Source organism: Pogoniulus pusillus, chromosome 1 (assembly GCF_015220805.1).
Source record: "Pogoniulus pusillus isolate bPogPus1 chromosome 1, bPogPus1.pri, whole genome shotgun sequence".
Lineage (NCBI taxonomy): Eukaryota > Metazoa > Chordata > Aves > Piciformes > Lybiidae > Pogoniulus > Pogoniulus pusillus.
The window spans coordinates 52,840,506-52,864,585 of record NC_087264.1 but is presented as its reverse complement, the minus strand read 5'-3'; the positions used below and the strand labels follow the sequence as shown (position 1 = coordinate 52,864,585).

Genomic DNA, 24,080 nt, shown 5'->3' with positions numbered 1-24,080 from the left:
CTGAAAAACTAAATTGACACTTCCCAGCTGATGCAAAGCACCCTGGTGGTGTTCCAGCAGCATCTCCTGCTCTCAGCAGAGCAGGCAAGGCTCCTGCCGTGGGCCCTGCTTCTTCCCTGAGGAGCCTCCCTGTGAAGTTAAGGTTCACACCTAACTGGGTACATTTAGCCTTGGTCCTGGAAAAAGCCATTCTAGGGGAAAGTTTGGCAGAATGTCTTCCCTTGCTCTCTCAAACAGGGTTCATTTAAAGAACCAAACTAAACAAACCCAAGGAAAACACAAAGACAGTTTGCAGATCACAGAACACAGATGATAGAAGTTGAGAGAGAGCAGCTTCTACCTTGGCTGTGTTTCCAAACACTTATCCCTTGGTGCAGGAATGGAAGTGTGAGGCAAGATGATCAGAATACAACTGAAGAAGAATTCTTGCAGCCTCTCTGGAGTTCTGAAAGCCTTTTAAACCCTTGGGCTGGTCTACTCTCTCCTTTACATGAGAAGCTCTCCAATTCTTCCCTGCTTCTCCACAGCTGGCTGCCAGAATTACATTCAGAACTAAACTCCTTTTATGAAAGAAGAAACAGATCAACAGAGGTCACAGATCACAGGACCAGAGGATGTAAGGGGTCAGAAATGACCTCTGGAGAGCTTTCAGTTCAACTCCCTGCCAGAGCAGGAGCAGAGAATCCAGCACAGGTGGCACAGGAACACATCCAGACAGGGCTGGAAAGGCTCCAGAGAAGGAGACTCCACAGCCTCTCTGGGCAGCCTGTGCCACTGCTCTCTCACCCTTACAGCAAAGAAGTTCTTCCTCCTCTTGAGCTGCAGCTTCCTGTGCTGCAGTTTCCATCCCTTGCTCCTTGTCCTATGCCATGGCACAACTGAGCAGAGGCTGTCCCTGTACCTTCCTTCCTGACCCCCAGCCCTCAGCTCTTGACAGACATTGATTAGATCACTTCTGAGTCTTCTCTTAGGCAGGCCAAAAAGCCCCAGGTCCCTCAGTCTCTCCTCATGAGGCAGTGCTCCAGGCCCTTTAGCATCCCTGGAGCCCTCCTTTGGAGTCTCTCCAGTAGATCCCTGTTCTTCCTGAAGTGGGGAGCTCAGAACTGGATGCAATATTCCAGGTGGGGCCTCACCAGGGCAGAGTAGAGGGGGAGGAGAGCCTCCCTCCATCTGCTGGCCACACTCTTCCTAATGCACCCCAGGACCCCATTGGCCTTCTTGGCCACCAGGGCACATTGCTGTGCCATGCAGAGCTTGGTGCCCACCAGCACTTCCAGGTCCTTCTCCACAGGGCTGCTCTCCAGCAGATCCCCTCCCAGCCTGTACTGGTTTATTGTTTATTGTTCCTTCCCAGGTGCAGAATTCTGCACTGACCCTTGTTGAACCTGATCAAGTTGCTCTCTGCCCAGCTCTCAGTCTGTCCAAGTCTCTGAATGGCCTCACAGCCTCCAGGTGTCTCAGCCAAGCCTCCCAGTTTGGTATTGTCAGCAAACTTGCTGAGCAGACTCTGTCTGTGCCTTCATCAGTGTCATTGATAAAAATGTTGAACACCTTCTATGCCATCTTCTACTCCATCTTCTCACCCTGGTGCACAATCACCAATACCAAACTGTCCTTTGAAAGATGTCTTTCTGTTCTGATCTTAAAAACAATGTCTCAGTAATCTCTCTTCAAGCCCAACTCCTGCTGCTGCCTGTCCTCTCCCTCTGAGCAGCATCTCTTCTCTGCCACCACCAGTGCCATCTCACTTTGCTTGCCTTTTGCTTCTCCATCAGCCCATATCCCACAGAGCTCACCAGAGCTCTCCTTCCCCCTGTCAGCAGCACATTTACTGTGCCCAGCTCTCCATGTGTCTCTAGGCTGCACATCTATTGCATATCACCTTGACTGCTGCTGCTGCTACATTTTTTCAGTCCTCATCTTCCCTGCTTTTGATATTTGCTATTCAAATCAGTGGAAACAACTGCAGAGGTTGACACCAGGACTTGCCTGGGCCTGGCTCAGATTTCTTCTCATTTAAATTCTTCAAGGCCTCATGTTGCCTGCAGAACTGATTTTAACAGCTCCCTGCAGTCCACCACGCTCCTTGTGATAAAACCAAGCACCCCTTGAGCTCTAGGTCGTTCCTCATTTTAAACCCCATCTTTTCTACAAGCATTTTAGCAGTGATAAGCTTAGGATACTCCCTGCTGCTGGCATCCATCTACCAGCATCTCTGCTGGCACATTCTTGCTCCAACTGAACCTCATCTATGTTTAGATGCTAGAGGGACCACTGCAATATTAGTACTGCCTTCAAGCCCTAGCCTAGCAAAGTTGTGGGAACTGCTCTGGAAAGAAAGAGACACCAGAAACACGGGAATATATCACAGGGTCATGGAACTGCAGAATGGCTCAGGCTGAAAGGGACCTCAGAGCTTGTCTCTCTCTTCCAACCTCCTGGGCAGGGACACCTCTCAAACAGACTTGGGAGCTCAAGGCATCATCCACTGTGGCCCTGAACACCCTCAATGAGGAGACATCCACAGCCTCCCTGGGCAGCCTGCTCAGGTATTGGAAGGCAGCACTAAGACCCTCCTGGAGTCTTCTCTCCAGGCTGAACACTCCCCAGCTCCCTCAGCCTGTCCTCATGGCAGAAGTGCTGCAGCTCTTGGATCACCTTTGTGGCCCTCCTCCGGACTTGCTCCAAGCGCTGTGTGTCCTCCTCCTGCTGGGGACAGCAGCGCTGGTGGCAGTGTTTCCCTGAACCCTGGCTGGAGCCAGCAGCAGCTTTAGAAGCACTCGAATTAGCACGTTCTTCCCCAGCTGTGTGGCACTATCTTTCTTCACCAAGCCTTTCTGTGACTTCCTGTTTTGAAGGTAATGGTTCTGCATTTTGGTGGCAGCTAAAGAACCAACACACATTTCTCCAACGACTGCAAGGCAATCCTCTGCCATGGTTTGTTGGCTCTGTGTGTGAGAGCGAACTTGCCTGGAGTCTGGCCCCTCTGCAGCTTTGGGAGGGCAGCACACACCGTCGGGACTAGGTGAACATGAATTAGCACAGAGCTTCCTCAGGCTGGTTTATTCACAGATTTCCACGGTGGACACAGAAGCCAAGAGGCAGGCAGGTCCCTTCCTTTGGGATTGGCTGGCAGCTGCAGTAGCCCTGCCTCAGAGCCTTACTTTGTACTGAGACTCTGGCACCCTCCTCACTGCCAACAGCTGAGCTCCTCCCTCCCACTGCTGGACTCCTTCTCCCTCTTTTTTTTCTCATCCTTACTACATCTTCTGTTCCAGCTTCTTCCAGGTTGAGGGTCAGAAATGTAGGATCTGCTTTGTGTCAACCAAGGAAAACTTTGGGCTACATTTAGAAATGCCTATAGGGGAGTTGTCATCCATTCTTTGTGGCAAAAGGAGGCTTCTGGCTCTGTATGACATCCAGGAGGTTGGAGCCAGGTTGGTGTCTTCTCTGCTAGACAGCAGGAAATCAGGGATCTGGAGCAGCTCTGCTAGGAGGACAGGCTGAGGGAGCTGGAGGTGTTCAGCCTGGAGGAGGGAAGGCTCCAGGCAGAGCTAAGAGCAGCCTGCCAGGACCTGAAGGGGCTACAAGAAGGCTGTTTGCAAAGGCCTGCAGGGACAGGATGAGGGCAATGGTTTGAGATGAGAGCAGAGCAGATTGAGATTGAATGTGAGGAACAAGTTCTGCACCAGGAGGGTGCCGGGACACTTGCAACAGGTTGCCCAGGGAGGGAGTTGAAGCATATCCTGGGAGCCATTCAAGGTGAGGCTGTCCAAGGCTGTTAGCAACCTGCTGTAGTGGAGGACATTCCTGCTGAGTGCAGGGGGTTTGGCATGGCTGACCTCTGGAGGTCCCTTCCAACCCAAACCATTCTGCCATTCTATGAATACTACCCAAAGATCTGTGTCCTTCTGGATCCAGAGTCCTCAGGCAGCCAAAGTCATCTCGATAGCATGAGCACAGCCTGCCCACGTGCCAGTGACAGGACAGCACAGTGGGCAGGGTGAATAAGTTTTTCTGCTGCCTTATCTCATCCTTCCTTTAGCAGTGATGTTAAGAGCAATTGCAGGTCCTTACTGCTTCAGTGAATCTGTGCACTCAAAGCATCAAACTGCCAGTTCAGGAGCAGAATTCTGTCCTCAAGCAAGGTGCTCCCCAACAGCATTGGCCACTGCTCTACGATACAGAGCAAAGCCACTGGCCTAGAGAAAGAAACTAAAGCCACGGCCAAGGGCTCGCTGAAGTCACTCCTGAACACAGTCCTACGACACAGCAACTCAAATGCATTTCAGCTATAGTCTGATTGCTCCCTAAGCCAGCAGAGAAACCTCCCTCTGGGGTACCTGTGAAGCCTGTCATGCTTCTTGTAGCTGTGCAGCAGACTAGGTGCAGGGGTTTCTGCTGTAAAAGTGCCTTACCCCCAGACCCTGCTTCTTTAGGACGCTCCTGGCAGCTCATAAGAGGAGGAACCGGTTGAGTAGGTGGTAACAAAGAATCCTAACGCCGCTGGAGCACACAGACTTTGACCAAGCCACCTTCTAAAACATATTTCCGACGAGCTTCACTGGCCTGCAATGCCCCTGCCCCGTCTCTACGGCCGTGACCCACAGACCTGATCTTAGCAAGAGCGCTTCGGTCCACGGGACAGCCAGCTGAGGAGCCGAGAGGGGCTGCAGCAGCTGCCAGTGATGCGCTGGCAACGGCTGGCCGCGACACACCCATCCTCTGCCAGCGGTACAGCGGTGCCTGCTGCTGCTGCTGCTGCCGCCCAGGCACACGAGGTGTGCGCCACGCACACAGCTGCGGGGCCACCGCGGCCTCCACAGCAGCAGCAAAGCCGCGGAGGAGCCTCCCTGCCCTCCCGCACCACAAAGTGCCCGCGGGCAGCGGCTGTCACGGCGCTCATCTGCTAACAGCACGGCCACGGGGCTCAGACAGGGCTGAGCCCGCACCAGGGAGCACTGCGAAGGCATTTGGCCATCTCGGACATAGACTTTTTCACACACACACCGTGTATTAATGTTTAATTTCAAAACACACATATTCTAAGCAGATAACCAAGCTACAGAAAGTTAACTAATAACTTAAATTTCGGGGGCACCTCTACGGCCCCTTTGCACCAAACTCTCATCACTCCGTCCCAAGGAAGCCCTAGGGAACGCACCTGGCACAAAGGCTCTCCCTGCTTCAGCCCCAGATCACCTCAGCCGTGCTCCTGCTCGGCAGGGCTGTCTGCAGATGCAGCATGTATGAGCGGTTAGCTCGACCCGAGCAAACTCAGGCATGCTGGAAGGAGGCTTTCACCTCCATCCCCAGCCCCCGTCTGAAATAGCGCTGGGAGAGCAAACTAAACATGCAACAGGAGCCACAGTGTTGAACCGAGCTCTGCCAGAGCTGTTCTAGTTTCCACAATCTACTCCTGCTCTTAGTTTGAACTTCAGTAATCCACAATTCCCTTTTTCCTAGCTCTGGAACTGCTCCTTACAAGCAACACACAGCTTTCCACGGCTGCCCAGACCGGCTGAGCTTACACATCTAAAGCATCCCCCATAACTCTTAAAGCAACAAAGCTTTACGAGGGAAGCTGTTGGCTGTGCAGCAGCAGAGCGCTCACGGTCCACAAGATCGCGTTATGAGCGAGCACACGGCAAGTTTTAATCCACAAAAACCCCGTACCTGTTTCTGCCAGGCAAAGCTTCAGCAAGCACAATCCCAGAGTCGCCCAGAAGGAGAAGCTGGCCATCGTTGTGCTGGAGCTGTCCTGCAGTAAAAGCCAGAGGTCCCCGAGCCGCAGGAGGAAGGAGAGCCCCGGTGCCTGGCGAGCCTGCAGTCAATGAGTCTGGAGGCTGCTGCACTTTTTATTCCGATTCAAAGGCACTGAAGTAATGACATAAGTGGGAGGGGGAGCTCCGTCCGGAGTCACACCCTATCGCAGCAAAAGCTACCCAGCGAGAGGGAGGGCGGCGAGGGCAGTTCGCCCTGACTAAGCAGCTGCGCTCGAGTTTTAAAGCAGCACTGAGCCTCTCCCTCTGCCACGAGTTGTACTCGCTGCGGCGGCAGGAAAACTGCTGTAACTTCTGCAGGCTTAGCTCGGCAGGCTCTGCTCCTTCTAAGCTCCCCCTCCTGCACTTTAAAATCATCTCGCTGATGCAAACCAGGTGAACACACAACACCAGAGTTTCTGAGCCCCAGCAGAGCTTCTGCAACTGCCTAGGTACCTTCCTCCCCACAGCATACTTTGCTTGCTTTGTGCCACCTCACTCTTTTCTCTGTTTGCAGCCCAGATTAAAGCAAGCAGAACACCTTCCCGACAGGTTTGTCTTTGTCTCTGAGGGATGACCTCAGGTGGGAGGTAAATCAAGGCAGTTCAGTTTCCCCAACAGTTCTACCCTCGGCTTCTCTGCACGGGCTGCTACAGCCAACGTGGCAACTGCTGCTAGACCAGGGACTAAGGCTGCTATTTCCCTCTGCTAATGGTATGAGGGAGAGAAGGAATCCTTCCTGCCGTGCCCAGTTCCCAAAGCAGAGAAACAGGATGAGAAGGTAGGGCAGCCTTTGCCATTCAAAGGAGGCCTCAGCTCCCCAGGCAGATGCGTTCACTGCGGGCTGGTTCAGCATGAGTCCAGCTGCCACCCGAAAGCCCTGGTGAGAACCTCGGTGTCTCTGCAGGTGAGTGAAAGGCAGGTCTGTGATTTCTGGGGTATCTCCATGCACCACAGAACTGCAGCAGTGGGGTGTGTGCAGTGGAGCCAAGGGTTGCTCGGGGAGCCCCAGAGCCAGTTCACCTCACCTGTGACAACCAAAGTGTGGCAATGACTGGCAGCAGGCAGCACCCCAGGTCCAGTTTTGCTCATTGAATGTGAAAGGAATAGTCCTAGATCAGATGACATTTGTCAGTCTTTCCACTTGAGAGGATTTTCTCATTAGTTTTTAATCTCTGTTGACACCAACAGTGGAAAAACACAGGCTTGGCTTTCCAGTCAGGAGCCCAGGAACGTTACACGAAGAGGTTTCCAGGGCTTGGCCTTTGCTTTGCCGTTTGCTGTGGAGATGGCTGGCTACCCTACAGGTTCCAGCAGGGCTTTCCTTCAAGTCTACAATATCAGATGGGACAAGGCTAAAGTGAAAACCTTTCCTCAAAAGCCAGGGGGGGGCCTTTTTCATTAAGAAGGTAGTGACTTTGCGGTGTTGTGCTTTTTAAACAAATGGCTTTAAAAGCAAGGGGCAAACCCAGCCTCCTGTGCCACTCACTGCCCATGCTAGTGGAAACAAACAGCTCTGTGAATTTGTGTGCATTTAGATAGGTAGTAGGTAGACCAGGCATTCTGGTCTTGGAACACAGGAATGAACCTTAACGTGCTGATGCAAGTTGTAAGTTTATCAAACTCATCATGAGGACAGGCTACGAGGGTTGGGTATCTTCAGCCTGGAGAAGCAAAGGCTTTGAGGAGACCTTGCAGTGGTCTTCCAGTTTCTGAAGGGAGCCTATGGGAAGGCTCAGGAAGGATTATTTACAAGGTCTTGTAATGAGAGGACAAGGAGGAATGGGTTTACACTGGCAGAGGGGAGATTTAGACTGGATGTTAGGAAGAAGTTCTTTACAGTGAGGGTGGTGAGACACTGGCACAAGTTGCCCAGGGAGGTTGTGGCTGCTCCCTCCCTGGAGGCATTCAAGACTGGGTTGGATGAGGCCTTGAGCAACCTGTTCTAGTGGGAGGTGTCCCTGCCTATGGCAGAATTGGATGAGCTTTGAGGTTCCTTCCAACCTAAACCATTCTATGATTCTATGATCTTTTTCTTCAATTGCTAGATGACTTTTAAGATTCACCCTGATGCACTGAGCAAAAGGATGGAATATTTCACTAAAACAGAGGCATTTGGGAGTCTGATTTTGTTGGTGAATATAAAGTCCCTCTCTGTTAATGTCTTGTATGTGGCATGAAAAAATTGAAAGTAGTTGTTCTTTGGCAGGTTGGAGAAAAATGTCTGCTGCAAGGATGCAGGCAAGTGCTACAGAGGCACAAGTGTTACATCACCAGGAGGGGAAATTCAGACTTCCTTTGTGGTATGAAGTTCCCAATTCTACATCTTCTGACCTCAGACTGCAAAGAGGCTGTTTTCTCAGTCTGAATATTATTTGATATGCATCTGAGACTTCCTGGTACTGCTCTGTGTGTTTTGCAGGGGTGGGTGGCGTTCTACTTTGGGAAGGCTCTTGCTTGCTGCCCTACAAAATTGAGTCAGAATCGTAGAATCAGCCTAGAACAGCTTAGGTTGGAAGGGACCTCAGAGCTCATCTCCTCCAACCTCCCCACTGGGGGCAGGGACACTTCTCAGCTAGGCTTGGCAGAGCAGTTAGACACTTTTAGACCAGGTGCATGGATGTGTTAGTACCCAATGAAGAATGACAAGACAGATACGTGCCAGAAAAGAATTCACCACAGCACCATTTCATCTGATAACCTGCAGACATGATGCCTGGACTCTACACTTGTAGTGCCAAAGTTTGTCCATTCCACATGCCACCTGACCACTTCCACCCCAGCCTAGGACACTGACTTGCGTTCCAGCACTTCAGAAAGCTTCCACTGACACAAAAATATTCCTTTCTTTCCCCCACAAATAAGGCATTTCTCCTCTTAAATGTGGTGGCCTGAAGTAGACAGCAGAGCAGAGGTATCTTGGGTGCAGTGCCTGATGCTACCCAGGGAATGTCTTCCAAGAGGATGTGCAGCTCTGGGAAACATTTCTTTGTCAGCCTGGGGAGTTTCTTTGTGAGAAAAAGAAAACATTTTCTTCATCTTGGAAGAATCTTAGTGAGCATAAGGAAAAACTTTGCCACTGTGAGGTGACAGGGCCCTGGAGCCAGCTGCCCAGAGAGGTTGTGGAGTCTCCTTCTCTGGAGACATTCCAAACTCACCTGGATGCTCCTGTGTGAGCTGCCCTGAGTGACCCTGTTCTGGCAGTGGGGGTTGGACTCAGTCTCTGGAGGCCACTCACAGCCCTTAACATTCTGTGGTTCTTTGCTTCAGGAACACACAAACCTGGAAGGCAGTCTTCAGCTGAGGAGATGCAACACAGCATCGCTTTAATTTCTTCCCATTGATCCCAGGACATCATTGGTAACAACAGATTACACAGGCAGATGTTTGAGCTTTCAGAACTTGCTTGCTCCTTTGGCAGCAAAGCAGTTACATGACTGGCACTAAAGATAGCTAAAGTAATAAATGGTACCAAATGAACTGAGCTGTCAGAGGGGAAGGGAACAACACAGCTAAAGAAGGGTACAAATCCTTTTTCTGGCAAGCCCCTGACACAGCAGATAGTGAATCTGTGCTGATGCAACAGGAACACCACAACCACTGGCTTGTGATTTTATCACCTGTGTGAACTGCAGCCAGCACCAATTAATTCTGATAAAAAACCTATTAGGGAGCAGATGTGTTGGAGCCCTAGGAAAGGAACTCACATAGCTTACAGCGTAACAAAGAGATGCTTCTGTGGGCTGAACTCAAAGGCCACAATTCCCCTGGATTCAGTGGGACAACCACTCCCTGACATGTATAATGATCTTGATTTTATGATGTGGACAGACCAGAAAGTGAATGTACCTTAATTTGGCCACATCTTGAGTACTGTGTTCAGGTTTGGGCACCTCAACACAAGAGAGATGTGGAGGTGCTGGAGCCAGTGCAGAGCAGGACAAGGAAGCTGTGAAGGGCCTGGAGAATAAATCTGATGAGGAGCAACTGAAGGAGCTGGGGATGGTTAGTGTGAAACAGAGGAGGCTGAGGGCAGACCTCATGGCTCTCTGCAGCTACCTGAAAGGACCTTGTGGAGAGGTTGGTGGTGGCCTTTTCTCACGGGGCATTAGTGACAGAACAAGAAGGAATGGCCTCAAGCTGCAGCAGGGCAGGTTTAGATTGGACATGAGGAAGAATTTTTTTCCCCAACAAGAGTGGTCAGGCACTGGAATGTGCTGCCCAGGGAGGTGGTGGAGTCACCAACCCTGGGTGTGTTTAAAGGTGGTTTGGATGTGGTGCTTGTGGCTATGGTTTAGGGTGAACCTTGTAGAACAGAGTTAGTGGTTGGACCTGATGATCCCAAAGGTCTTTCCCAACCTGAATGATTCTGTGATGAAAAATATGACACCAATGGAGACTGGTAGCAACTACCAAAAGGAACCAACTGCAGTGAGGGAAGAGTGAACTTTATTTCTATCAAAACATGGAAATGCTGAGATTTTGAAGGAGGAATTTGAAAAAAAAAAGGGGGGGAGAAAATATTTTTTTGTTCTATTATCAGCAGCAATATTTATATTTTAAAAAGAATCAAAACCATCCTCCCCTGAACCTATTTTGGGGGCAATTTTAAGCATGTTATAGGGAACTGAAAAACAGAGTCTTGGTGACTATAAAAAGCACAGATCTCTTTAGGCCACAGCAGTGGACATTCTGCTAGTCTGTGGGACTGGCTGTATAAGTCAGCTTCAGGGGAGGAGAGAGGCTTTTATACCTATATCAGTGTAGCCTCAATATGATATGGTATTGAAAATAAGATTTCCCCCAGTCTCCCTAGACTGCAATCTTGTTTCCTGCATTTCAGATCAGGTCTAATTTCCGTGATCAACCCTGAAACCGGATTTAGTAATGGAAAGGGTTGAAGCTGCTCTGGTGCTGGTGGGAAGGCAGAAGAAGTGCAGGTTTAAGCCAGAAAAGCTACTCTTTTGGCTGGAGGGCAAAGCACTCCCTTGGGAAGTTGGGCACCCGGTTCTCCTCCCATCAACCTTTTGTTGCTAGATGTAATTTACAGCCTGTGTCCTGCAGAGAATTAGGGAGATGAACAAAGACTCCCAGTTGTTTACTCCTGAAAAAGGCAGCAGCCCAGATTGGCACCTACTGCCTGCATTCACCAGCCTGTTTTACTGGTTTGCCCCAGATCCCTGAACAACTCAGCAACCCAGCACAGCTGGGAGCTGAACAGAGAGAAGGGCTCAAGCAGGCCAGCAGAGAGCCTTTGCAGCAGGGCTTCTCCAATGGCAGCCCCTGTGACCCCTTACACCTTCCTCTTCCTAGCACCATGTGTCCTCAGCTGACCTGCAAGGGCCAGGAGAGCAGAGGGAGGACATCCCAGTGCCAGCCCCCATTCGCCATTTCCACACTGCTGCACCCAGGCAAGGCACCCAGTGTGCACTAGGGACTGACAAGCAGCTGGGGAGGGGGCTGCCTGGTTGGGCAAGCTGGGGGGCACTTGGGAGATAAGGCCACTACACTTGTCCTGAAGGTGGTTTCAGCCTGTCTCTGTCCCTCCCTCCTCCTGGCAGTCCTCTCAGCACACACCAAGAGCCCTGGAATCATAGAATCATAGAATCACAGAATCAACCAGGTTGGAAGAGACCTCCAAGATCATCCAGTCCAACCTAGCACCCAGCCCTAACCAATCAACCATGGCACTAAGTGCCTCATCCAGTCTTTTCTTGAAGACCCCCAGGGATGGTGCCTCCACCACCTCCCTGGGCAGCCCATTCCAATGCCAATCACTCTCTCTGTGAAGAACTTCTTCCTAATATCCAGCCTATACCTACCCTGGCACAACTTGAGACTGTGTCCCCTTGTTCTATTGCTGCTACCTCAGCTTGGGAGCTGCCATCCCAGTGCCAGGCATTACTCATTTGCATTTCCCTTTTTCTTCCCCTTTGCAGTTGGCAAATTACACCAGGCCACCTGCAGAATGTGCTCCTGCTCATCTCCTTTGCTCTTCTTCCCTCTCTTTCCATGCTCTTCCTTCAGATTTTGCATCTTGAGTTTTTCTCCCACCTGCCCTCACTTCTTTTTTTCTTAGCCCCCAACCCTTTCTCCTCCACACTCCCTTCTGCACAGCAGGTTGGGATCATTCCACCAAGCCCTTCAAGCTGCAGAAGAGCAGGGGAGCTTTGCAACATGCAGGCACTCACACCACTTGGGGAACACTTGATGCTTGCATAAAGCAAACTGTTCTCTCTACCTACAAACAAATCCTGAGGGGTTCCTATGCCTAATGTGGACCTGGCCAGAACCCTTCAAGGCCAAGGGAAGTTTTCTACCAATTTTGAGGAATTTGGAGTCAATCCCCTTCCAACCTAAACAATTCACCTATGAACAGTGTTTGGTTCAGTCCCAGTAGCTGTATTATGGAAACTCTGCATATTGTGCTGCGCCTTCTCCCTTTGTGTTCACAACCAGAGAGGAAGGACTTCACCTTGTTTACAGCCACTGATGAAACATTTTCCTATTTAAAATAAAGTAAGCCCCAAAGTTCAGCTGGATTCATTCATGGAACAATTTCTCTTCGTACCAGGTATGTTTGTGCCAGTCTTGCCAGAGCCACGTGTAACACAGCCACAACTGGGCTGTACCCTAAAGATAGCAGTGTGGGGATGAGTAGCCAAGCCTGCCTTCTCCAGCTGCCTCCAGCACTAAAATCAGACTTTGGATATAAACAGAAACTTACTGAGCTGCAGCAGTCTCCCTCTAACTCCATTTCTGACCCCTGTGACAGGTAGAAGGGAAGGAAGAGTATCCTAATTTTAGCCCATAATAGGTATGTTTATTTTCAGAGCCAAAGATAATAGCTGGGTGCAGCCTGGCTCCCGGGGGGGAGGAAGGCACAGGGGGGTGTGTGTGCCCAGCAGATGATGACTGGGGTAAGGAGGATGGGAGGCAGAGTAGGGTTGGGGTTTGGACTGCTCAGCTGGCTGGGGAAATACACACCAAGCCACCTGCCCCTCTTGTATAGCTGTAGGCAATGCAGTGCTACAGGACTGGCATCCTCTGGCCTGCCTCATGCACAGACAGCAGCAGCTATGGCTTCCCCCACCCCTGTTCCTTCTGCAGGTTAAATGTAGTGGGGAATGGATGGACTCAGCTTCTCCCTGCACAGCACCAGCAGCTTCTTTACTAAAATGTGCTGCTTACCACCGGGGCATACCCAGACAAAGCCAGATGGAAAATGGGGAGCCCAGAGAGGTGCCACACCAGGTGGAGAATACAGGAGGCAGGAAATCTCCCCAGTGTGCCCCTTGGAGTGCACACAAAGGATGTAGAAGTGGCAGTTAGGAAAGCATTTTTCATTTCTGAACTCTACATCATTTCTGTGGTAGTGCCAATGAACACAGCCTGGAGGAGAGAAGGCTGCAGGCAGAGCTAAGAGCAGCCTGCCAGGGCCTGAAGGGGCTACAAGAAGGCTGCAGAGGGACTGTTTGCAAAGGCCTGCAGGGACAGGGCAAGGGACAATGAGAGCAGAGCAGATTGAGATTGGATGTGAGGAACAAGTTCTGCACCTGGGACACTGCAACAGGTTGCCCAGGGAGGGAGTTGAGGCCTCATGCCTGGAGATATTCAAGGTGAGGCTGGCCAAGGCTGTGAGCAACCTGCTCTAGTGGAGGATGTCCCTGCTGAGTGCAGGGGGGTTGGAGTGGATGACCTTTGGAGGTCCCTTCCAACCCAAGCCAATCTGTGCAAATAGGCTTTTGAGTGAAATTGCTTTCTCTGTAGTCATTAACACAAAAAGGTAATGCTGAGTGGGTCTGCAGGCAGAGGCTGTGTGCGAGGATGAGGCAGAGGCTCAGATTTCTTCCAATGAGTGAGACAGAATCTGGGGTTTGGGCATTTCCATGCTGCTGAACTGCTGGTAGAGAAGCAGGTGGGGGAGGAGCTGAACGCTATTGCAGCACAGGGGGTTTGTCTCAGACCTGGGGATTGTCTCTCCACACCACACAGACACACAACTTGGCTTAAGGAACAGCTCAGAAACGAGAAATGAACACTCGAGAGCTGGGGAGACCTCAGCTACATGTCCAGGTTTATCCCTTTCACTACGTACCAGGTGTAACACAGCCTTCTTTGTGCACCTCTGCTTTCCACTGGCCAACAGCTTGTGGTGCATTTGCTTTGCCTTTTCTTTAACAATACTGAGGGGCAATAACTGAGTGAAGTTAACAAGAAAACCCCACAACTTTGCCTTAAATGTTACAGAACCACAACATTAATCAGGTTGGGAAAGACATCCAAGATCATCCAGTCCAACCTATCACCCAACAGCATGTACTGAACCCTGGCAGCAAGTGCTTCATCCAGTCTCCTCTTAAACACCCGCAGGGATGGTGACTCCAGCACCTCCCTGGGCAGCCCATTCCAATGCCAATCACTCTTGCTATGATGAACTTCTTCCTAATGGCCAGCTTGAACCTGCCCTGGCACAGCTTGAGGCTGTGTCCTCTTGTTCTGTCCCTGGTTGCCTGGCAGAAGAGACCAACCCCACCTGGCTACAGCCTCCCTGCAGGAGGATTTTGAGGCTGTGCTTGCATTTGGTTGCACTTCTTTTGGGTTTTCTTTTGAGGGGTGTTTGAGGTGGCAGGATCCAGCAGCAAGAGGTTTTAGCCAGACAGAAATCTTATGCAGGAAAAAAAAAAACTCTAAATAAACCAGTATTTCATTCAATTGTAAATGACAACATTTGCTGTGGAGTGGTGATGTCTGTAAGCACACTCATCGTGGTGTGACACAGAATCATATGATTGCTGTTGCTGACCAACCCCAGACTTGTTCTTTTGTTCCAGTATGCCTATTTTTCTGGCTGAATGAGAAAGGAAGCATTTGGTCAGAGCTTTGCCAGGTTCTTCTGAATAAGTGTCTAAAATTGTAATCATATTCACAGTCACAGAATGGGTTGGGTTGGAAAGGACCTTAAAGACCATCCAGTTCCAACCCCCTGCCATGGGCAGGGACACCTCCCACCAGCCCAGGTTGCTCAAGACCTCATCCAACCTGGCCTTGAGCACCTCCAGGGAGGGGATATCCACAGCCTGTGTCTCCCCTCACTCTAAAGAGTTTCTTCCTCCTCTCCAGTCTCAGTCTGCCCCCTTCCAGCTCAAAGCCATTTGCAGAAATGTTCAGCTGGCAATAACTGAAGTGTTATGAGTTACTTGTTCACCTCTGAAACATTACTTCTATATGCTAAATACTTTAGTGAAACGTTGGGAGGATTAAGCAGGTCATGTCTGAACAGCACTTTGGACAAGTCAGGTCTGGAAAGCTATTAAGACTCCTTGAGATGTTGAAGTCTCAGCCAGCTTGCACGGAACTGACAAGAAACTCTCTCTCTGAGTCATGTGAGATTCCAAAGATAGGGGAGCAAAGGTGGTGATAGACAAATGGACCTGAGAACCAGCAGTGGAGCCTGCAGGTGATCTCCTGCCCCCTGTACCTGGGAGTCCCCCTCCTTCCCTTAAGATAAAGCTGCTCATAACACAGATTTCTTTCACTGGGATTTGTACTCTGCTCAGTTTGCTTCTTGTGCCCAACGATTCTTCCCCAGGGGAATGAGTAGGAGAAGCAGAGGCAGCAGCAGGAAGAGCAAAGTCTCCTGCTGGTCTGACGCTAGCTCTGGGGCTGTAAGGAGCTCTGCACACCACTCTCCAGCCAGCAGAAGCTGCTAGCCAACACCAGAGGGAAAGGAGTCCTTCCGGACAGTTCCCAGAGCCTGGGAGCCACATGGGACATGTTGGGTGCACTCCTGCAAAGCTTCTCCCCCGGCCCAGGGCAAGTGTCCCTGTTTGGCATTCACCAGCCCACATGCACATCAACCCCTATGGATGTGTCACTGCCCGAGTGGGGAGGGGTCTGAGGCATATCTCGGGGGGCACAGACGTGAGATAGACAGACAGGCTGTGAGTGTTCAGCAGGCTGCTTCAGATAGAGCTGTAAGGATGCTAAAGCTTATCTCAACTGTTTAAGGATTCCTTCTTAGCTTGTCCCTCCCATATGCAAACTCAGTTCTTCAGTCCCAGCCCAGCTAGTTTTTCCTCTCCTTAATCGCACATTTCTCTACAAACAGATGCCTGATACCCAGCTCAGGCTGGGCTTTGTTGAGCCTTAGCAGCTCCAGCATGCTCTGCCCTTTTTCTAGCTCAGCCCACTAGAGAGCTAATGGAAGTGTGCCCAGAGAATGGAGAAATACCAAGGTAAAAATACCCCACGGGCTGCCAGTCACATGCAGCCAGGAACTCTTACTAAACGTCTAAGGAGGCTTAGATTGCATCTCCCAGGAGGTTACTCATTTCCTCCCATGATGTGTGTGCATCATGGAGAGGGAGCCTTTGCACAACGTTGCTAAGCATGAGGCTTCCAGAGAACAGAAATACCATTTTTACCCTAGCTACACTTATGGGCCACAGTTCTGATTATTCAAACTGTGATTCCTGGAATTAGAAAGCAGCTCAGACTACCAGACCCAACACACTCCCAGGAGGGAGGCAGCTCAGAGAACTGGACTGCACTGGGGTTTGCCTGGGCTGTGGCAGATGGGGATTAAAGCTCTTTGCCTGCTATGACTACAGCAACCCTCCCAAGAGCGTGTGCTAGGCAGAGGACAGTTTGGTCCCCTTGAGCTGGCTGCCTCCCAAGCATCATGCTGAAGTTGCTCCATTTTGCTTAGGGAAATGCCAGGCCAGAGAGAGAATCTGGATGGCTCTGTCTGACATTTTTGTAGGAGAACTGAGGTCCTCTTCCACGCTGAGGGAGCAGGCAGTTTAGCATGGATCTGCACAGCAAAGGAAGCTCTGTGCTGCTGGCTGCAGAGCCTGCTCGGAGCTGGAAGCGGAGCCACAGTGGTGTGGTATGGCATTGCACAGGAGCTAAGTAGCCTCGCAGATAAACCTAACTAGCCAGGGCCAGCTGCCTTCTGGTAGCAATCTACAGGTTCCAGGAACCCCTTCCTTGGGCAGGAGTGGCCTTCCACCACAGGGGAGTACCAGCTGGGCACAGCTCTTCACCCACTACTGCTGCATGCTGAAGCAGTGTCCCTAAGCCCGGTCAAGTGTGCTTGCCTAAGGAACACAGGCACTGCAGAGCTAGCCTCAGCTGGCTACTAACGCTGTCCGTGGCCTTTCAGCTGAGAAAGGGACACCTCCCACGGCAGTCTGGGGCAGCCTGTGCTTACCCCACCCCCATCTTTTCCCTCTTTACAAGGCTTTCCAGGATTCGTGGCTTAGCTGCTGTGGCTTTAGGCTGAAGCAACAGCCTGTTCAGTTACAGATTTCAGCCTTGCCAAAGGAGAAGTTCTTTGCCAAGCAGAACGAGGAAAAATGTCTCCTGAGACTCAAGTGGAGTAAGTGATAGCATTCAGACAGGAAAATAATAAAGCTGAACAATAGGAAAGTCCTGTTACAACAGCAGGGAGCTGCTCCTGAGCACATGCTCACCCTCGCTGAGTGATGGAGGAGGTGAGTGGACCTTCTGAACTGTGAGCCTCTGACTCACTTCAGAGGAGCTCACATCTCAAGTGCTATACTTGAGACATCTGAACAGTCAGTGAAACCAGCACTAGAAATGAATCACACCGGGGGGGGGGGGGGGCATTTGTCACTCCTCAGAGGGTTTGCTGCAAACAAAGGCTGCTTTCAGGCACACAGCTTGCAGGAGCACCTCAGGAGCTTGCTTCGTTCCGTGGAAGACAGGTTAGTGCCTTCACGGGAAAGAACCTGGGAATTTTGACCTGTCTCATCTCTGGTTGTGTTCTTGACCATCTCCTCCCAGATGTTACATTCCTTGAAGAGGCATTTTGTCATTCCTGATGGTGATCAGTAGAGAGCAAATTACCTGGTGAAAAAGGTGAGGAACTGTCTGAGTATCAATTTATGACACTTGCTTTCAATGGCCTCTTACTCTGTCCTCCAGAGAAACACCAACTACACTTTCCACACTACTTACTCCGTGCCTTTGCCACAGGAAGACAGCAGCAGGACCTGAGCTGTGCTGTGCAGTTAGAACCTCCCAGCCTCAACTCCACTGCCCCATGGACTCAGCAATTGCTTTTAACAGATGCAAGAAGAGATGCAGGGTCTACTGCCTGTCTGAACTGAGAACAGAAGCCACAGGCACAGCAAAGAAACAGACCTGTACAGAAAGAGCTCTCCCAAAGGCACACACAGGGAACCTCTAAGTTAAGTACACTCTCACTGCCATATCTTACACTCTTTGGTGTTTTCCATACTGAGCCATTTCATAGAATCAACCAGGTTGGAAGAGAGCTCCAAGCTCAGCCAGTCCAACCTAGCACCCAGCCCTGGCCACTCAACCAGACCATGGCACTAAGTGCCTCATCCAGGCTTTGCTTCAACACCTCCAGGGATGGTGACTCCACCACCTCCCTGGGCAGCCCATTCCAATGCCAATCACTCTCTCTGCCAACAACTTCCTCCTAACATCCAGCCTAGACCTCCCCTGGCACAGCTTGAGACTGTCCCCTCTTGTTCTGCTGCTGGTTGCCTGGGAGAAGAGACCAACCCCACCTGGCTACAGCCTCCCTTCAGGTAGATGCAGACAGCAATGAGCTCTGCCCTGAGCCTCCTCTGCTGCAGGCTGCACACCCCCAGCTCCCTCAGCCTCTCCTCATAGGGTTTGTGCTCCAGGCCCCTCACCAGCTTTGTTGCCCTTCTCTGGACACCTTCCAGCACCTCAACATCTCTCTTGAATTGAGGAGCCCAGAACTGGAGACAGTCCTCAAGGTGTGGCCTGAGCAGTGTTGAATACAAGGGCAGAATAACCTCCCTTGTCCTCCTGGCCACACTGCTCCTGAGCCAGGCCAGGATGCCATTGGCTCTCTTGGCCAAGCAGTGGTCACCTCTGAGAAGGGTAGGCAGTGCTAAGGAGACCTGGAATCACAACTCTGCAGCTCTGACTTGTTTCATTAATTCTTGTGAGTGGTACAGAAGTAAAGAAATCATAGGGAAGAAAGCCCTAACAATTTTAAAGGACACAGGATTTGAAGCATGGGGAATGGGACTGGGCTAAGCTCCTTTTCAAGCTGGCAGGAGTTCAATGCAGCCAGTGAACAGTTTCTGAGCAGCAGCTTAGAAACATGGAATGTACAATGTCCTCCTCCTAGAAAGATGATGTTAGAGCAAGGGTCAAGTACAAAGTCTGTCAGGAGGTGTGCTCTTTGTCACCAAACATACCAACCCCAGAGGACAGTGATCTCAACTGAAACGTACTCAGATACATCCTCCAGGGGACTCTGCAGTGCTCAGCCACGCAGCACTGAAATACCTTCACAAGCCACGAGACAGGACCCAGAGAGCTGGGGGGGAAGAGGGGAGTTCCAGCAGGGGTTAACATGAAGGTGGTTCTTTTCCTTTCTAGGGCAGAAGAGAATGAGGTGGCCACAGGGGGCAACTCAGCAACACCAACCTCAGCTGTTCTTTAATTAGGGATCAGATTCATCAGAAGCTTTGGCTCCAGCTGAACCTTCCCCACTGCTGAGCAGTTCTAGAACGAAGCTATGCAAGGATCATGAGCCACAGTTTGATGCTCTCTCTGTAAGTTCTTTTCTGGCCCCTCGCCCTGGATGTAAAAGCTCCGAGATGGAGTTACCTCTTTGTGCTAGTTTGAGCCCAGCTAGAATGCTTTGGTGAGAAGAACTGGATTATAGGCTGTGGAGGGAAGACAAGGCTGGTGTCTACCTCACTCATTGGCTTGCTGAGACCACAGAATCAGCCAGGTTGGAAGAGACCTCCAAGCTCAGCCAGTCCAGCCTATCCCCCAGCCCTAGCCAGTCAACCAGACCATGGTACTCAGTGCCTCATCCTGGCTTTTCCTGAACACCTCCAGGGATGTGGACTCCAGCAGCTCCCTGGGCAGCCCATTCCAATGCCAATCACTCTCTCTGACAACAACTTCCTCCTAACATCCAGCCTAGACCTCCCCTGGCACAACTTGAGACTCTGTCCCCTTGTTCTATTGCTGGTTGCCTGGCAGCAGAGCCCAACCCCACCTGGCTACAGCCTCCCTGCAGGTAGTTGTCGACAGCAATGAGCTCTGCCCTGAGCCTCCTCTTCTGCAGGCTGCACACCCCCAGCTCCCTCAGCCTCTCCTCATAGGGTTATAACACACTCAACTGCTGCTCCTGGGGAACTGGCTTGGCTTCACCTCTAACCTCACCCCTCTCTGCCATCTCTCTGACTAATCCACTTTGCTTCCTAACCCCCTGGCTGAACTTCCATTCTTCCTTGGGTTGAGAGGGATTGGAGAAGGTGGAAGGGCAGTTGGGAGCCCCCCCCCCCCAGAAACTCAGGCTCCTGGCAGGACTGTTGTATTTCTGTGTTACCTTTTACCTTGTCTATTTCTGTATCTAACTGTACATACTGTAACTATCTGCCTGCATATTGAGCTAAGCTGTAACTATAAGCTTCATTCAATTTCCAGAGCTGGCTGAGTCTAGTCTGGGTGATTTCCAAAGTGGGGGGGGGGGGGGGGGGGGGGGCAGGGAACACCCAAACCATCACACTTTTCCACATGGGTGTGGAAAGAATCTTTCACACAGTATCACAGTATCATCAGGGTTGGAAGAGACCTCACAGATCATCAAGTCCAACCCTTTAGCACAGAGCTCAAGGCCAGACCATGGCACCAAGTGCCACGTCCAGTCCTGCCTTGAACAGCTCCAGGGACGGCGACTCCACCACCTCCCCGGGCAGCCCATTCCAGTGTCCAATGACTCTCTCAGGGAAGAACTTTCTCCTCACCTCCAGCCTAAATCTCCCCTGGCACAGCCTGAGGCTGTGTCCTCTTGTTCTGGTGCTGGCCACCTGAGAGAAGAGAGCAACCTCCTCCTGGCCACAACCACCCCTCAGGTAGTTGCAGACAGCAATAAGGTCTCCCCTGAGCCTCCTCTTCTCCAGGCTAACCAATCCCAGCTCCCTCAGCCTCTCCTCGTAGGGCTGTGCTCAAGGCCTCTCCCCAGCCTCGTTGCCCTTCTCTGGACATGCTCAAGCATCTCAATGTCCCTCCTAAACTGGGGGGCCCAGAACTGAACACAGCACTCAAGGTGTGGTCTAACCAGTGCAGAGTACAGGGGCAGAATGACCTCCCTGCTCCTGCTGGCCACACCATTCCTGATGCAGGCCAGGATGCCACTGGCTCTCTTGGCCACCTGGGCACACTGCTGGCTCATGTTCAGGTGGGTATCAATCAGCACCCCCAGATCCCTCTCTGTCTGGCTGCTCTCAGCCACTCTGACCCCAGCCTGTATCTCTGCATGGGGTTGCTGTGGCCAAAGTGCAGCACCCTGCACTTGGAGCTATTGAAGCCATCCCCTTGGACTCTGCCCATCTGTGCAGGGGGTCAAGGTCCTGCTGCAGAGCCCTTCTGCCCTCCAACCCAGTCACATCTGCCCCCAGCTTGGTGTCATCTGCCCCCCAGTGCCGTAGTTTTTGTTTAAGGTACAACAGACTGAGGTTTACTTCACTCAGCTTCTAAGGAAGAAAAGCAGCGACATAACAAAGCTCTCACTGAATTGGAGAAGGAAACACAGGAGGAGGTGTAAAGATGTGCAGGAGAAGATGCAGCATATGTGAATCCTTAACACTAATACAGATACAAGATAAATGAGGATTCCCCCAAAACCTTCCCCCCAGCCAAACCAGCACCACCACAACCCCAGAGCTCATTTCCTACCACCACCTATCATCTCCCAGTTAGGCTCCAAAGAGGCCAAGCTTCACTGTGGCCTTGGAGGCTGGTACCCAGAGGGTACTCCTCCATACTGACCTCGTCACCCAGATAAGGATCCCCCTGGAGAGCTGGAAAAGTGACCTTGCTGCTTACTTTAAAGTGTTTGCAGGATTTCTGGGATTGAATAACAAAATTACAGTCTCTGGGGCCATCCAGTTCATCCCCTGGGGGTGGATCTTGGCCTCCTGTAGTCTTCTCAGGGAACCTGGAATAAACTGGAACCCCTCAAACCACAACACCCAGCCCAACAGGACTGCTGGCAGCTTGGGCCCTTTTGGCACGTTGAGAGATGAGCATTAGCTGAGCGGGCTCATATCTGAGCTGAGCTATCAGCCAGTCTACAGCAAGGGTGTGTGAGAAGCAATCTCACAGATATCCAGCCTGCCCTCAGAAGAGTTATGATCAGAGAACCACAGAATTAACCAGGTTGGAAAAGACCTCTAGGATCATCAAGTGCAACCTATCCCCTTCTAATTAACTAAACCCTGGCACCAAGTGCCTCATCCAGCCTCCTCTTAAACACCTCCAGGGATGGGGACTCCACCACCTCCCCAGGCAGCCCATTCCAATGCCAATCACTCTTGCTGTGAAGAACTTCTTCCTAACATCCAGCCTGAACTGGCCCTGCTGCAGCTTGAGGCTGTGTCCTCTTGTTCTGTCACTGGGTGCCTGGCAGCAGAGACCAACCCCACCTGGCTACAGCTTCCCTTCAGGTAGTTCAAAGGATATCAGGGGTTGGAAGGGTCCCAAGGAGATCATCGAGTCCAACCCCTCTGCCAGAGCAGGACAGTGCTGTCTAACACAGAACCATAGAATCAACCAGGTTGGAAGAGACCTCCAAGCTCATCCAGTCCAACCTATCCCCCAGCCCTAGCCAGTCAACCAGTCCATGGCACTAAGTGCCTCAGCCAGAGCACACAGGAACACATCCAGACAGGCCTTGGAAGTCTCCAGAGAAGGAGACTCCACAGCCTCTCTGGGGAGTCTGTGCCAGTGCTCTGGGACACTTACAGTAAAGAAGTTCCCCCTTGTGTTGAGGCAGAACCTCTTTTGCTGTAGCTTACACCCATTGCTCCTTGTCCTATCCCAGGCAGCAGTGAGCAGAGCCTGTTCCTTCCCTCCTGGCAGCCTTCAGATACTTATAAACATTTATCAAATCCCCTCTCAGTCTTCTCCTCTCCAGACTAAGCAGCCCCAGATCCCTCAGCCTCTCCTCATCAGCCATGCCCTCCAGTCCCCTCATCATCCTCGTAGCCCTATGCTGGACCCTCTCCAGCAGATCCCTGTCCCTCTTCAACTGGGGAGCCCAAAACTGAACACAATATTCAAGGTGAGGTCTCAGCAGGGCAGAGTAGAGGGGGAGGAGAACCTCCCTTGCTCTGCTGGACACACTCTGCCTAATACACCCCAGGATCCCATTGGCCTCTTGGCCACAAGGGCACATTGCTGTGCCATGGGGAACTGTAAGCCACCAGCACCTCCAGGTCCCTCTCCACAGGGCTGCTCTCCAGCAGTCACCTCCCAGCCTGTGCTGGTGCAGTTTGTTGTTCCTCCCCAGATGCAGGACTCTGCACTTGTCCTTGTGGAACTCCATCTGGTTCCTCTGTGCCCAGCTCTGTCTGCCCAGGTCTCTCTGGATGCCTGCACAGCCTGCAGCTGTCTCAGCCAAGCATCCCAGCTTGGTGTTGTCAGCAAACTTGCTGAGCAGACTCTGTGGCACTGATGATGATGTTGAACAGGACTGTGCCCCAGCACTGATCCCTGGGGGACACCACTGGTCACAGCTCTCCAGCTGGACCTGGCACCATTGATCACCACTCTCTGAACTCTATCTTCCTAACCTGGCTCACTGCCTGCTCTTCCATCCCACACTTCCTCAGCTTGCTCACTAAAATGTCATGGAAGAAGATGTTAAAGGCCTTGCTAAGGTCGTTAGACTACACCCACTGCTCTCTCTGCATCTACCCATGTGGTTATAGAGAGCAATGAGGTCTGCCCTGAGCCTCCTCTTCTCCAGGCTAAAACCCCCCAGCTCCCTTAGCCTCTCTGCTGAGAGCAGGGGGTTGGACTGGATGCCCTTTCCAACCCAGACCATTCTGTGAGTGTGCTCAGGGGATGTGGGGAGCCTGGTGGACAATGGCCAAACGTGAGCCGGTAATGTGCTCTTGCTGCAGTGCAAGCTAATGGTGACCTGGGCTGCGTCCGGCAAAGCGCTGCCAGCAGCTCAGGGGAGATGATCCTTCTCCTCTGCTCAGGCCTGGTGTGGCCAGAACTGTCCAGTTCTGAGCTCCTCAATATCATAGAATCAAGCAGGTTGGAAGAGAGCTCCAAGCTCAGCCAGTCCAACCTAGCACCCAGCCCTGTCCAGTCAACCAGACCATGGCACTAAGTGCCTCACCCAGGCTTGGCTTCAACACCTCCAGGGACGGTGACTCCACCACCTCCCTGGGCAGCCCATTCCAATGCCAATCACTCTCTCTGCCAACAACTTCCTCCTAACATCCAGCCTAGACCTCCCCTGGCACAGCTTGA

General features: G+C 51.6%; 1 protein-coding gene across 7 annotated transcripts in view; it reads right to left on the bottom strand.

The window, feature by feature from the left end:
• The window catches only part of CD44 (CD44 molecule (IN blood group)), a 69,653-nt gene extending 63,589 nt beyond the window's left edge, over positions 1-6,064 (bottom strand). For 4 of the 7 annotated variants that reach the window (XM_064152194.1, XM_064152213.1, XM_064152206.1 and 1 more), the window contains exon 1: positions 5,677-6,063. In XM_064152194.1, coding sequence (XP_064008264.1) covers positions 5,677-5,743 — 67 coding nt within the window. In that variant the 5' untranslated portion in view covers positions 5,744-6,063. Of the gene's footprint in view, positions 1-5,676 lie in introns of all 7 variants that reach the window. The other 3 variants (XM_064152249.1, XM_064152219.1, XM_064152259.1) reach the window with 3 other exon arrangements.
• Between the last annotated feature and the right edge of the window lie 18,016 nt (positions 6,065-24,080).